At 40.7% G+C, this 16,214-nt stretch overlaps 1 protein-coding gene across 12 annotated transcripts in view; it reads left to right on the top strand.

The window, feature by feature from the left end:
• Positions 1-16,214, top strand: part of GRK4 (G protein-coupled receptor kinase 4) — a 96,913-nt gene that overhangs the window by 60,464 nt on the left and 20,235 nt on the right. For all 12 annotated transcript variants that reach the window (XM_038533190.1, XM_038533195.1, XM_038533194.1 and 9 more), the window contains one exon: positions 2,398-2,588. In XM_038533190.1, coding sequence (XP_038389118.1) covers positions 2,398-2,588 — 191 coding nt within the window. The remainder of the gene's footprint in view (positions 1-2,397; positions 2,589-16,214) is intronic.

Below are 16,214 nucleotides of genomic sequence, written 5' to 3'. Positions count from 1 at the left end.
AACCATCCTTGCATCTCTGGAATAAATTCCACTTGATCGTGGTGTATGATCCTTTTAATATATTGTTAAATTGGATTCAGTAATGTTTTGTTGAGGATTTTTATATCTATGTTCATTAGGGATGTTTTCTTATAATTTTCTTTTTTGTAGTGTTTTTATCTGGTTTCAGTATCTGGGGGATTCTGGCTTTGTGAAATGAATTTGGAAGCTTTCTTTCCTCTTCCAATTTTTTGGAAAAGTTTGAGAAGGATGGATACTAATCCTTCTTTAAATGTTTGGTAGAGGGACGCCTGGATGGCTCAGCAGTTGAGCAACTGCCTTCGGCTCAGGGCGTGATTCTGGAGTTCCGGGATTGAGTCCCACATTGGGCTATTTGCATGGAGCCTGTTTCTCCCTCTGCCTAAGTCTCTGCCTCCTTCTTTCTGTGTCTTTCATGAATGAATAAATAAAATCTTTAAAAAAATGTTTGGTAGAATTCACTTGTGAAGCCATGTGGTCCTGGGTTTTTGTTTCTTTGTTTCTTGTTAAAGATTTAATTAATTAATTTGACAGAGAGAGAGAGAGAGAGAGAACACAAGTTGAGGGAGGGCAGAAGGAGAAGGAGAAGCAGGCTCCACGCTGAGCAGGGAGCCTGACTTGGGGCTTGATCTCCAGATCCTGGGATCATGACCTGAGCCAAAGAGCTTAACCAAGTGAGATACCCAGGTACCCCTAGGCTTTTGTTTCTCAGGAGTTTTAAAATTACTGCTTCAATTTCATTACTTGTAATTGGTCTGTTCATATTTTCCATTTTTGTGTGATTCAGTCTCGAAGGTTTGATTTCTAGTAACTTATTTCTTCTAGGTTGTCCAATATGTTGGTGTGTAATTGTTCATACTGATCTCTTATGATTCTTTGTATTTCTGTGGTGTCACTTGGAACTTCTCTTTAATTTCTGATTTTTAAAAAATTTATATATTTGTTTATTATTGATGAGTCTGGCTAGAAATTTAATGATTTTATTTATTTTTTTCAAGAACCAGGTTTTAGTTTCATTGATCTTTTCTATTGTTTTTTAAATTTCTATTTCATTTATTTCTACTCTGATCCTTATTATTTCCTTCCTTCTACTAACTTTGGGCTTTATTCTTTTTCTAGTTCCTTTAGCTATAAAGGGAGATTATTTTGGGGGGATTTTTCTTGTTTCTTGGGGTAGAAACTGTGTCTCTGAACTTCTCTCTTAGAGCTGCTTTTGCTGCATCCCATAGATTTTGGAAAGTTATATTTTCATTTTATTTATCTCAAGGAAGGTTTTGGTTTACTCTTCGAATTTTCCTTCCTCCTTGATTGTTTTTTTCCCTCTCTGCTTACAGTTGATCAGTGGGTCCTGATCGGTACCTGTATCACACTTATCCTCTCCTCCTTCCCACTGCCCACTCTGGCTGGCCCACAACATGATTATATGTGTGGAAAGTCCAACACTTTCTATGTAGTTTATTGTGCATCTAGCCAAGTTATTAGATACAATACCAGCTACAAATAGTTAGAAAATAAAAAATTTTAATTGAAACCATTTATAGTAGCATCAAGAAACATCATAACCGAAGCAAAAATTTAATGAAAATGTACAAGATTTCTACACTAAGAGTCAAAATACTATTACAAGAAATTAAAGAAGACCAAATAAATGGAGGGATACTATGTTTAAGGGTTAGAAGACTCAATGTATGACGATGTTGGTTCTCCTAAATTGGTATATAGATTAAATGAGTTAAATGTGATCCCAATCAAAATCCCAGCAGAGTGTGTGTGTATGTATAAATTGACCTACAAACCAAGAGAAAAGCAGGCAAAAAACTTGGACAGGTACTTCACACAAGTGATTCCAAATGGATAAATATATGAAAAAGTATAAGAAGTGTCTTCTGTATTTGTATATACAAAGAAATGCACATTAAAACCACACATTAAAACTGCAATAAGAGACAACTATGCTTCAGCAGCATTCACTGGCAACACAAAATGTTGGAAGGATGTGCAGCAGCAAGACCCCTCTTACACTGTGGAAGGGTGTCTTTAACTTGTATGCTAAATATGGGTGTTCTAGAAATATGGAATATCACTGCTCAAGGATTAGAGCGTAGCTTTGATGAATTATGATCCCACGTGTCTTTGTGAAGTTTTGCTACCTACCCACTTAGCCATAGAAAGTTCTCTCCTCTCAGTACAGAACTGCTGTAAGGTCTTTGATAGGTAAACGTCCAAGAAGCACCAGATGCATGGTATGCATTTCCCTGAAGCATGTAGTATTTGAGTGTTCTAATTATAAATATAACATGGATTATTTGAATAACATTAACATATAGAGTAAATCACCAATGAATGAGCAGGTTTGTTTTATGATGCTGTTGTCTTTAGGTTAGTTTGTCCTACACTTATGAAACCAAAGATTCCTTGTGCTTGGTGCTAACCATTATGAATGGAGGGGACTTGAAGTTTCACATCCACAACCTGGGAAACCCTGGCTTTGATGAGCAGAGAGCTATTTTCTATGCTGCTGAGCTATGCTGTGGCTTGGAGGACTTGCAGAAGGAAAGAATTGTGTACAGGTAAGAATAGCATGAACTCCTGGGGCCTGGCAGCATGCTCATCTTGAGCCTTAGGCTCCCACTGGGCTCCCTCTGGCCACTCAGGAGCCTAGGTAGTGGACTGCTGTGGAGCCCCTTGGTGGCAATTTATAGGGTCTGGGCACTCACACTGTTGGGAATGTGGTCAGTCAGTGGTGGACTTTGGTTTTCTTTTTAGTTCTCTTTGATCTCTAGTAGGCTGGTTTTATTTGTTAAATATAGGCGGAAGCATGAAAAGAGCCCATTTGCAAAATAGTTCTATTTAGGACTGTGGACTCTGTTCCAACAAAATAGTGCAACAATTAAATGTCTCAAATTAATAATACTTATTTTAATATTTTGCATCTTAGAATTCAGTAAAGAAAATTACATTTAATTTAATAGAATTGAATTAGTATGATCAAATATTTAATTTTAGGGAAAGCAATCCCTCCACCCATCCTGCAGTTGTGGAGCTCCTGGGCTCTGACACCTTTCTCAACCACTCCATCCCTTCACCTCTTTGCAGATAGTCACCTCCATGCATGGACCATTCCCTACAGGCTTTTCTCACCTTGCTTTTCCCTCTAAATTTCCAAGGGTTCTGTGTATCCCCTGCCTTCATCTTCCCCATCCAGTTCGTCACCAAATCACCCCTGAATGTTTCCCACATCAGCCTTTTGGGCCATTGGCTTAGTTCGTGTCTTCCATAGGTTACCTGGCAGGCAGACACTTGAATGCTCTTGCTGATGCCATTCTTGCTCCAGTTCCTGGCCTGAGAGACCAGTAACAGACCTTCCTGTAGTATGAATCCGATCCTGTCATATTATCCCTAGCTTGGAGCCCTGTGGGGCTAGCTCTCCTGACCTGGTGTGATGCTACTCCCCACTGACTTCTCTATCCCAGGGTCCTGCTGTACCACAAGTAGGGACTCTTTGCCCATTTTGTAATGTGCATGTATTTGCAGCTCCCAGAACTTCTCAAGCATCCTCACATCTTTATACCTTTGCACATGTGGTCCACTTGTCAGATGACTTTCTTCATGGCAGCCCCTCTTCATTCTGAGAAACCGCAGCTCATTGTCCAGAGTTAGCATGGCAGTGTCCGCTTTCCATAAGGCCCCTGCCCCAGATAACATGGGCATAGCTCCCCTTGGGCTTCCTCACAGCACCTGTGTTGTCCCAATGGAGGGCTGGTCATGCTAGCTGTAAGCTTCTCAAAAGGCCTTTATCGGATCCCTATTCTGATGGACTCTTGGCTTTGTCTTACATTTCCCAGAGCCATGTTAATACCTTTCAAAGGCCAGATACCAGGCTTGGCCATGGGGCTGATGCAGCCCATCTTGAGATGCTGAGCAAAGGGTGGATTGGCGCCTTGGGAGCCATTCCTACATAGGCAGGCCATTGTCTGCATGGAGAATACCTTGTCACCATATCACAGGGAGTGACTGGTGGCCCTGAAGCAAGGAACAAGCCTGTAGGAGCTTTGATTTCCTCTTTTACTCTGGAGGGCCTTATAGGTTATTACAGTTAAGTAGAATTAAGCCCCCTCTGCTTGTTTCTGGTGGGAAGATGTGCAGGCACACCTCATTTTATTGCTCTTTCCATTATTGTGCTTCACAAATATCTTTTTTACAAATTGAAGATTAGTGACAACCCTGTATTGAGCAAGTCCTATCAGTGCTATTTTTCTAATAGCATTTGCTCACTTCGTGTCTTTGTCACATTTTGGTAATTACTGCAATGTTTCAAATATTTTCATTATTATACTTGATCTTTTCATTATTATCAGTGATTTTTCATATTACTATTGTACTTGTTTTGGAGCATCATGAGCCACACTCATTGATACTTAATCAATACATGTTGTCATGTTGTGTGTGTTCTGATTATTCCACTGGCCATCTCTTCCCCACTCTCTCCTTCTCGGCCTCCCTAGTCCCTGAGACACAGCAGTATGGAAATTAGGCCAATTAATAACCCTGTAATGGCCTCTAAGTATTCAAGTGAAAGGAAGAGTCATACATGCCTCACTTGAAATCAAAAGCTAGAAATGATTAAGCTTAGTGAGGAAGGGATGTTTAAAGCTGAGATATGCAGAAAGATAGGCCACTTGTGCCAAACGGCCAAGTTGCAAATGCCAAGGAAAAGTTCTTGAAGGAAGTTAAGAGTGCTACTCCTGCTGACACATGAACCATAAGAAAGTAAAATGGCCAATTGTTGATAGGGGGGAAATTTTAGTGATCTGGATAGAAGATCGAACCAGCCCCAATGCTCCCTTAAGCCACAGCCTAATCCAGAGCAAGGCCCTGACTCTCTTCAGTTCCACGAAGGCTGAGGGAGGTGAGGAAGCTGCAGAAGAAAAGTCTGAAGCTAGCAGAGGTGGGTTCCTGAGGCTTAAGGAAAGAAGTGCCAGGTGAAGCAGCAAGTGCTGATAGAGAAGCTGCGAGTCCCGCAGAAGATCCAGCTAGGATCACTCATGAAGGTGGTTCCAGCACAATAGATTCTCAGTGTAGACACAAAAGCCTTATTTAGGGAGAAGATGCCATCTAGTAGCACTTCCTAGCTAGAAAGGAGTCCTCAGCGCCAGGTTGCAAAGGTTCGAGGGACAGGCTGACTCCCTTGTTCGGGGCTAATGCAGCTGGTGACTTTAAGTTGAAGCCAGTACGCATTTACTATCTGGAGATTCTTAGGGCCCTTAAGAATTAGGCTCCCTCTCCTCAGCCTGTGCTCTACAAATGGAACAACACAGCCTGGACCACAGCATATGTGTTTACAACATGGTTTACCAAATATCCTAACTCCACTGTTGAAACCTACTGCGCAGAAAAAAAGATTCCTTTTGAAATATTACTGCTCCCTGACATTGTACCTGGTCACCCAAGAGCTCTGATTATGTACAGGGAGATTAGTGTTTTCACGCCTGCTAACATAATGCCCGTACTGCAGCCCACAGAGCAAGGAGTTGTTTTGACTTTTGAGTCTTATTATTTAAAAGATACATTTCAGGGGTGCCTGGGTGGCTCAGTCAGTTAGGGATCTGCCTTCTCCTCAGGTCATGATCCTGGGGTCCTGGGATCGAGTCCTGCACAGGGCTCCCTGTTCAGCAAGGAGTCTGCTTCTCACTCTCCCTTTGCCCCTCCCCCGGCTTGTGCCCTCTCATCTCTTGCTCACTCTCTCAAATAAATAAAATCTTAAAAAAAAAAAGAGAGAGATACATTTCACAAGGTTGTAGATGGTGATTCCTATGCTAGATCTGGGCACAAAGTACATTGAGAATCTTCTGGAAAGATTCACCATTCTAGATGCTGCTAAGAAAATGTTCCTATGGATCAATATCAATACTAACAGGAGTGTGGAAGAAGTGGGTTCCAGTGCTCATGGAGGAAGCCACTGCAGATTTGTTGGGAACAGCAGGAGAACTAGAAGTGGGGCCTGGAGGGGTGACAGAAATGCTGCCATCTCAGGATAACACTTGAATGGATGAGGAAGTGCTTCTTATGGAGGAGCCAAGAAGGTGGCTTCTTGAGATGGAGTCTACTCCTGGTGATGAGGCTGTGAAGATTGTTGAGATGACAATAAGGATTGAGAATATTGCATAAACTTTGTTGACAAAGTAGCCGGATTTGAGAGGACTGACTCCAATTTTGAGAGACGTTCCACTGTGGGTAAAATGCTATCAGACAATATCACATGCTACAGAGAAATCATTTGGGAAAGGAAGGGTCAATCAGTGTGGCAAATTTATTCTCTTATTTTAAGAAACTGCCACAGACACCGCAGTCTTCAGCACCCCCACCCTGATTGTTAGCAGCCATCAACATTGAGGTAAGAACCTCCATCAGCAAAAGGATTAAAACTTTTGAAAGCTTAAATGATGGTTAGCAATAAAGCATTTTTTAATTAAGGTATTCATTGTTTGTTTGGACATAATGCTATTGAACACTTAATAGGCCACAGTATAGTGTAAACATAACTTTTACATGCACTGGGAAATCAAAAAATTCATTTGGCTCCTTTTATTGTGCTGGTCTGGGACCAAACCCCAGTACCTCTGAGGTACACCTGTATTACTGGATTTATTAGAATATTTTCATTTCTCCCAACCTTTCACCTTTGGCCTCCATTTGCCCTCAGACAGAGCAAGTGAAAGGCATGGGTTAGCCAGCACTAAGTGTCTACAACACCCACCATAAGGAGGTGCCCACTGTTTGTTGAATGAATGACCAATAACTTTACAGGTCCCCCCACCTAGGAACTTGTAAAGCACCACTTTCACTCTTCAAACTTCTTTCTTGTCAGAGGTTGCCTCTTGACAATCTTTGTCAGACCAGGTGCCAGAAAGATGACCTTCCTTTTTGCAGAGGGATGGTACAAATAAAAATGCTTTACTATTTCAGCAGTCTAAGGTCAGAGAGGAGGAGGCACTCAGTTGGACTTTAAGCTATTCTTAGGGTACCACATGTTAGTCAGAATGAGAGCTTGGGGGCTCCCTCACCCTGGTCTGTGGGGCTGCCTTGAGAGTGCCAAGCCTTCATGTGTGGCCATCTCTTGGAAGCACCAGGATGATGTTGTAGCACAGACAAACAGTTAGACCTCATGGGCAATGGAATTCTTTCTAGCATAAATGATTTAAATTGGGCCCAGACCTGCTCAGAAAAGGCTTTTGGGAGTAGTTGGACTCACATGGCAGCTTGGCTTGACGGCTAAGATCTGAGCAGAGGGAGGAGGGATCATTCTTTCTGGGGAGATGTGTGCTGTGTTCACATTCTGGAGGAAATGGGCAGAGGAGTCCATGCAAACCATTGTGGTCATAAAGAGAGGAGGAAGGAAGGAGCAAACATGTTGGCTTTCTCTTGTCTGCCAGGCCCTAGGCTGTGCCCTTTTGCATCTGTTATTTATTTGGATAAAAGGTTAAAAAATTGCTAAAATGCCATAGCATCCTAGAGGCCCTTTTATTCCAGATAGGACTTTTCTGGTATATTTTGTCTTTTTTTGTCTACTGTCCTCTGCTGTTTGTTCAGATAAAATGCCTTAAACTACATAACAGCACAACACAAAAGGAGTGCCAGCCTCAGGACAGTCCTGGCACAGTGCTGACAGGGTAGGCAGGCAGGGAGGCAGTGTCTGACTATGTGAGAGGCGTGGGTGTTTGGTATTTGTTTTTGTTTGTTTTTAAAGATTTATTTATTTATTTATGATAGACATAGAGAGAGAGAGGCAAAGACACAGGAGGAGGGAGAAGCAGGCTCCATGCTGGGAGCCCGACGTGAGACTTGACTCCCACTTGACTCCGGGACTCCAGGATTGCGCCCTGGGCCAAAGGCAGGCGCTAAACCGCTGAGCCACCCAGGGATCCCCGTGTTTGGTTTTTGGGTGTAGGAGTTTGCGTCCTACCTTTACATGTGTCTACTTGTAACATGGCTTTGTCTAAATTGTTCAATGAGAAAAAGCAAGTAAAAGAAAGGATACATATAGAGAGGATCTTGATATAGTTTTCAGCATGCAACCATATCTTTACCTAAGAGGTCAACTGTTTAATTAAAACACAGCAATAAATAAAGATATTTGTGTTTGTGTGCATTTTAAGTCCAGCTGCATACTCTCCCAAAGTATTTCATGACGTGCTGCCCGTTCATTTTGCAGAAGTCTAAGGGGACTGTTGCCTTTGGGGTTTTAAATGTCCTTCAAAAATTAACTGAGGAACATCATTTCTATACAATCAGATGAACTAAAATGCTTATATCTAGGGACAGACCCCCATGAGTACCCTAACACTATCTAAATATTAATATGCGGGAATAACCAATTCCTTATTAAATAGCACTCAAGTCTCTGTGTGGTTGATCCTTGTACAGCGTGGAGGTTGGAGCATTGACCCAGTTGAAAATTAGCATGTAACTTTTTGACTCCCCTAAAACTTGCCTACCAATAGTCTACTGTTGACTGGAAGGCTTACTAATGATGTAAACAGTTGAGGAACATATATTTTTTGTGTTATATGTATTCCGCATTATATTCCTATAGGAAAGCAAGCTAGAGAATAGGAAATGTTAGTAAGAAAATCATAAGGAAGAGAACGTACATCTACGGCATGAGTAAGGAGACCTAAGCAGTTCAAACCCATGTTGTTCAAGGGCAAGTTATATTTTCTTTTCATGTAAAAACATTTCCCAAGACCAGCCTGAAGCCTCAGGGAAGTCTTGTCCTAGCAGTAGCTGGATGTGGAGAACAGCCTTCTTTGTGTTCTTCAGCCTCTCTGGGGAGGGCGGATTCTGCTTTCTATTGTTTGGGCAGTGTAGTGTCTTTTAAATTACAAGAATTATTTTTGCATAATAACATTCTGTATGCAGGTGAATATGGCAAAAAGCTAGCTTTTTACAATGTTTTCAATTTTGCCACTATGGAAATCAGTAAAGAGATTCCTCAAAAAATTAAAAATAGAACCACGCTATAACCTAGCAATCCCACTTCTGGGTGTATTCTAAATAATATCTGTAGTATGTCAAAGAGATGTTTGCATTTCTGTGTTCACTGCAGCATTATTCATAATAGCCAACATATAGAAACAACCTAAGTGTCCATCAGTGGCTGGATGGATACAGAAAATGTGGTATATACATACACAATGGAATTATTATTTGAGAATGAAGGAAATCCTGCTATTTGTGACAACACAATGGACCTTGAGAGCATCACGCTAAGTAAGCTAAGACACAGACAAATACTGTGTGGTATCATTAACACGTGGAGTGTTTTTTTTTTTTTTTTTAAGTCAAACTCATGGAAAGAGAATAGAAAAGTGGTCACTGAGGGCAGGGGGCCGTGGGGAGTAGGAAGAGGTTGGCAAGACAGCACAAACCTTCAGGCATAAGAAAAATAGACTTTGGATCTAATGTAAAACATTAACATATAAGCTGATAACACCATATTGTATAATTAAAATTTTCTAAGGGACCAAGATTTAAACGTTCTCACACACACACAAAAAAATGCGGGGTGGTGGATGTGTCAATTAACTAGTGTGGAGGAATCCTTTCACAATTTTAAGAAAAAAAAAGTTATCAATTTCATTGCACTTTCTAGCAGTTATAGAAACAATAAAAGACCATCTAAGACAGATGATAAATGGGTGAGGGGCTGGAGATGCTCGCATTGACTGTTTCTCAGTGACCTCATGTGTTATGTTCCAGAAAGGTCAGCCTTTACCCTCCCTCCTGACCCTGGGCATGTCATCTTGGGTGCACTCACTGTTGAAGAGGTGCACATACTGGGGAAATGGGGCATCATTTCTCTGTAGATGAACCTTTCTGCACATGACATACAAATAGAACCATCATCTGACCTTTTGCATCTGACTTCTGTCCACTAGCATAATGTTTTTGAGGCTCATCCCTCTTGTCAAAGGCTCATCCCTCTTATCAGTACCTGGTTCTTTTTTATGGTAGAATAATATTCCATTGTATGGATGGGCCACATTTTATTTATCCTTTTTGCCTCACTCAACTCTTTTTTTTTCTCACTCAACTCTTTGGATCGGTTCCACTTTTTGGCTATTACGGATCACACTGCTATGGACATTTGTGTACAAAGCTTTGTTTGGACATAGATTTTTAGTTCTCTTGGGTAGATACCAACAAGTGGAATTTCTCGATCGCATGGAAAATTTATGTTTACTTTTTTAAAACAATTGCAAACTCTCTTCCAAAGTGGCTGCACCATTTAACATTCCTTCTAGGACTCCAATCACTCACATTGTCCCCAAACTTATTTGTATCTCATTGTTTAATACTAGCACACCCCAGTAGCAGTGAAGTGATATCTCATAGTGGGTTTTTATGTATTTTGTTTTTTCTCTTGGTAAGTTTGATTTGCATTTTCCTGGTGACTGATGCTATTGAGTATCTTTTCATACACTTATTGACCATCCTTATATATTCTTTGGTTAAATGTTTATTTAAATATTGTGCTCATTTTCAATTTAGGTTATTTGATGGCAAACAAATATTATTATTATTATTATTATTATTATTATATTAGGTGGCAAACATTTTTTATTTTTTTTATTTTTTAATTTATTTTTTAATTTATTTTTATTTATTTATGATAACCACACACAGAGAGAGAGAGAGAGAGAGAGAGAGAGAGAGGCAGAGACACAGGCAGAGGGAGAAGCAGGCTCCATGCAGGGAGTCCGACGTGGGATTCTATCCCGGGTCTCCAGGATCGCGCCCTGGGCCAAAGGCAGGCGCTAAACCACTGAGCCACACAGGGATCCCGCAAACATTTTTTATATTCTGGATACTTGTCCTTTACTAGATGTAAAATTTGCAAATACTTTCTTCCAGTCTGTGGCTAATCTTTTAATGTTCTTAATAGTGTCTTTTGAATTGCAAAACTTTTTAATATTAGTGAAGTCCAATTTATCAGGGTTTTGTTGTTGATTACACTTTTGATGTTTCTCTAAGAAACCATTGTCTAACCCTCATTGTGAGGATTTTGTCCCATATTTTTTTCTAAGAATTTTATGGTTTTAAGTCTTATCTTTAGGTTTATGACCCATTTTGAGTTAAGTTGTTAGTACAGTGTGGGTGGGTGAAGAGAATCCAGCCCAGAATCGTTTGTTGAAAATATTATCATTTCCCCCAGTGAATTGCCTTGGCACTTTTTTCTAAAACTGCTTGACTATGAGAGGGCAGGTTTATTTTTATTTTTTTTATTTTTTATTTTTTTGAGAGGGCAGGTTTATTTCTGGACTCTGAATTCTATTCTGTTGGTCTGTATGTCTGTCTTCTGGCAGTGCCATACTGTCTTAATTACTGTAACTTTGTGGTAAGCTTTGAACTTGGGAAGTATAGGCCTCTAACTTTGTTCTTTTTTGAGATTATTTTGGCTATTCTGGGTCCTTGGCATTTCCATATGAATGTTAGGATCAGCTTGCCAATTTCTGGGACAAAAGTTGCTGCTTAGGGTTACATTGAATCCATAGTTCAATTTGGGGATTATGGACATTTGAACATTACTGGATCTTCTGACCTGTGAACACAAGTTGTCTTTTCACTCACTTAGATATTCCTAAATTTTTCTCAGGAATATTTTATACTTTTCAGTATGTACATCTTGTACCTTTTTTTTGCTGTTAAATGTATTCCTGAATTTATTGGATTTTTAAAAAAGATGTTATTTATTTATTCATGAGATAGGCAGAGACATAGGCAGAGGGAGAAGCAGGCTCCCTGTGGGGAGCCCGATGTGGGACTCAATACCAGGACCCCAGGATCATGACCTGGGCTGAAGACAGATGCTCAACCACTGAGCCACTCAGATGCCCCTGAACTTGTTTTAAATGCTATTTCAAATGCAGTTGTTTCCTTTTTTTTTTTTTTTTTTTTTTTAGAGAGAGGAGGGACAAAGCGAGAAGGAGAGAGAGAATATTAAGCACTGAGTGTGGAGCCCAACACAGGGCTTGATCTCACGACTTTGAGATAATGACCTAAAACAAAATGAAAAGTCAGATACTTAACCAACTGAGCTACCCAGGTGCCCCTGCAATTGTTTTATAATTTCATTTTTGGACTGTTCATTGCTAGTGTGTAGAAATACATTTGATTTCTGTACATTGATCTTGTATCCTTCCTCAACTCTTTTATTAGCTTTAGAAGTTTTGTTGTGAATTTCTTAGGATTTTCTACATATAAAATCATGTCACCTGTGAATAAAGACAGTAGATGCATGTTTGTTCATTTTTTCCCCATCTAGAATCCTGCTGCTTCTGTTGGTACTTCACAAGAGAGAAATTTTGGATAGACATACAAAACCTTGAATTGAAGCGGACTAGAAATGAGTAATTAAAAACCAGCCTGATAAATGCTGTTTACATTTATATACAATGAATACAGAGAAAAGACAATTTGAGAATGATCACAGAGGCCACATCTGTCCCTTCCCTCCTATCAAGTGTCCTCTTGTGTCACTGTCAGAGGCAAAATCTCTAGTTTGTATACTAGAAGGTCAGGCCTATCATTGTAGTTGTTTTGTATTTAAGAATGTGGAGTTTGCAATTTTTAGCTGATACCAAGTTCAGATATTTAGTGAATAAAAAGATCTACAGTTACTTCTTAAGTTTGATTTTGTTTTACATTTTCGTTTTGTGTAGATTCTTTAGGTCACAAGGCCAGTTCTCAGAATGAGAACTGCTTACCTTAATCATTAAATCACTTTTTCTTTGTCTTGATTTGTGATCCAGAATCTTCTCAAAACATTTCTCTGCAGTTACAGCTTTATTGTATACTCTTTTACCAACAAATGTACTGTTCTGTGCTGGCCTCAGCCCATCAATGACCAGTTCTGTGGCTGGACCAGCCCTTGAGATTCTTATTATAACTGCAAGATGCCTCAGTAATAGCCATCAAGAATCTTTGAAAGAGGAAAAGGTTATTACTTATAAGTCCTGGCAATTCCATGCAATACCAGGGACCACACAGAGAGGTCTGCAGGGGTGGGGGAGAGGGAACATGTGAGCATGTGAGTCTGAGTTCCTGCATTTATTGGGGTCAAGGTTGGGTGCCTAGACTCCCACAGTCTCACTCTTTATCAGTGAATTTAAAACATAAGAATGGGAATTTAAAGCACTGGAAGAAGAAGAAAAAAATTAAAGCACTGGAAAGAGAAAAAACAAGCCACCCAAATGGTCTGTTATTTAAATAAACCAAGGTCTCTAAAACAGAGGAGCCTAGGGTGGGGGTGGGGCTGGGTCTTTCTCCAGCCAGGTGTCTGCAGTGTTTCTACTGAAAGAGGCATCTTTGAAGTGGACACTCAGCCAGCAGAGCTTGAGTCAGACACTGGCTTTACAGAAAAGAGACCACATGTCAGGGCTCACACTACAGGGATTGTGAAATCCAGGCTGATTGTGGTTTGTTAAATTCTGGAAGATAAGGTACTTGTCCTGAAAGTAGTGCTACATGGACTCTCACTGTTCAGGCTGGGAGTTATCTGGAATTATATTTGATCATCGTGGTGTCTTTCAGCAGTTCTGAGTGGATCTGGACACCCTGCACTATACTCACGTGCGTCAGGGGTCAGCCATGAAAGAGGGACACTATGCAGTGAGCTGGGTTTGCATGCTTTAAAGTGATTAGGCCATCCTCTGGGAAGAGCTTTCGTTTTCTTAAGATATAAAATTATTTAAAAGAGAAGCTCCTTGCCTCTTCCTCTCTCAGAGGAGGAAGGATGTAATCTGTTGTTTCAGGAGTAGAAGTGTTCAGGGTAATGCATTATGGTTCTGGTTTTCTGCAAATAGTGTGTTCCTGGAGACCATTGAGGTCCAGTTGTCAAATGTTCACAACTGTTAACTTTAAAACTGCCCATTATTTTCCCAGAAAAAATAGGCTTATTCTGTAATAGCAGAGAATTGCAATCTGGGACAAGCAAAGTGAAACCACAGGTGAGTCTGTAGAACAAAGGAGGGGAGGCTCTTTTACGGAGGTAGGGAGGTTGGGAGGGCTGCTGTAAACACAAAGTCTATTGGGGGTAAACTGGGAGCAGGAAGTGTAGCAACTGGGCTGTGGCAGTGTCTCATTGGCTGAGCTGTACCTGTCTCTCGTTGGCTGGACTGTTGCTGGGGGAGGAGGAAACCTTCCTTCCTCCTGTTGGGATGGTAAAGTGGGAGCTAAGGTAACATCCAGGTGCTGGTGCATCTCCTGTTGGGTCTGCAGATGACGGGGAGTGGTAGGGCCTGGAGCTCCCCCTGCCTGCCTGCAGACTCTATTGTAAACAAAGTTTCCTTTTATTAATTTTCACAACACTAAAAGTAGTTGTTCAATCAGGATGATTTCTAGGGTTTAATTTTATAATGATGAACAAACTAAACTTAGGGTACGTGCCATTTTACTTTGTTTCCATGTATCTCTGTATTTAAAGAAAACCACTCACTATGATATGAATAACAAAAATTGTTGCTGGATATAGTCAAAATATATACTAACAGCATTTCTTTGTAGAGCACACGGCATTTTCAGAGCACTCTGGCACACATTATCATGGTATCCTGCCGACAGTCTTCTGAAGGATTATGTCTATTTACAGATGAGAGATGGCTCTTGTCACCTTCCTGGTGGGTGATGGGTACCAGTGCAGATGTTGTGCTCTGTGCTTTGTACTTCAGTCTTTCCTGTAGCAGGAGGGAAAACCTGAGTCTTAACGTGGTACTTTTACTGTTTTGTTACATTTCTCTAGAAAGTTGACTCTTCCTTAATTAAACAGGATGAAATTTCCACCTGTTTAGAATGCTATAGTTGGAAATTATTAAGGGAAATAGATGTTTAGCTATATATTGGATCTCTATGTGGGTTGACAAGTAGATGATATGATCCACTGTGAGGAGAAGGCAGTTGGTGTACAGACTCCTGGTGGGAAGGAAACATTTCAGACCTATACTTTTTCAGTAGTGAATTGGCCGATACAGGCCATTAGGCAGTACAGATTATTACTATCACATTAGAGTTTTCAGTAGCAGGAAGGACCATTCAGTCATTCCAGAAATATACATCAAGTCCCAGATGTATACACACTTCTCAGTTGCGTGCTAGATGCACACTCTGGGGAGCAAATTGGATTTTGAAGTCCTTGTCCTCAGGAAACTTACAACGTAGAGGCTAGAAAGGTAGCATGCAAAGAAAATGGAGATATGCTTACCATTTACAGTAAGTACTCAAAGGATAATCTCGTTTCTATTGTTTTCGAAACATGGAAGCTAATTTAAAGTAAAAATGATTTTAAAAAAGAATGGCAGATTTTAAAAAACATTTTATTTATTCATGAGAGACGCACAGAGAGAGACACGGCAGAGGGAGAAGCAGGCTTCATGCAGTCAGATGAGGGACTCGATTCCAGAATCATGCCCTAAGCCTAAGGCAGACGCTCAACAACTGAGCCACCCAGGCATCCCAAGAATGGCAGATCTTAATGTTTAAAAGAACTATTCATCCATATATGACCTACATTATTCCAGATTGAAAATTTCTGCCTCACAGTATCTGTCTCTAAAAACAATAGTAAAAAAATAAAAAAATAAAAAATAAAAACAATAGTAACAGGCTCATTCCCTGGAGACTCTTAGGCAAGTCAGCTTCTCTGAAGGGGGAGTGCATGGTGGGAGGCAGGCGACAGGGACAGACCTTAGAATCATGCCCTGAGACTAGTGAGTAATATTATCTTGAAGACTGTTTAGGAGAACATTAGGGAGGGAGCCAAAGTTATTTTTACCCTGGTTCCCTTACTCTGCCCTTCCCTGATCAAGAACATTGTTCTTGATGCCTTCTGATCAGATTGGAGCTGTTTTCCAAGACTGTGGTCTTTTTTTTTTTTTTTTTAAGATTTTATTTATTTATTCATGGGAGACTCAGAGAGGGCAGAGGCAGAGGGAGAAGCAGGCTTCCTGCAGGGAGCCCGATGTAGGACTTGATCCCAGGACTCCGGGATCAAGACCTGAGCTGAAGGCAGATGCTCAACCACTGAGCCACCCAGGTGCCCCCCCTCCAAGACTGTGGTCTATATAGACTGTACTGAAGTTCCAGTTATGCAGGGGTTTAGGAAACCCACACCTGTGGCCGGGCCAGCCTTCGTCATTCTC

Source organism: Canis lupus, chromosome 3 (assembly GCF_011100685.1).
Source record: "Canis lupus familiaris isolate Mischka breed German Shepherd chromosome 3, alternate assembly UU_Cfam_GSD_1.0, whole genome shotgun sequence".
Taxonomy (NCBI): Eukaryota; Metazoa; Chordata; class Mammalia; order Carnivora; family Canidae; genus Canis; species Canis lupus.
This window is presented reverse-complemented; position numbering and strand designations above follow the sequence as displayed.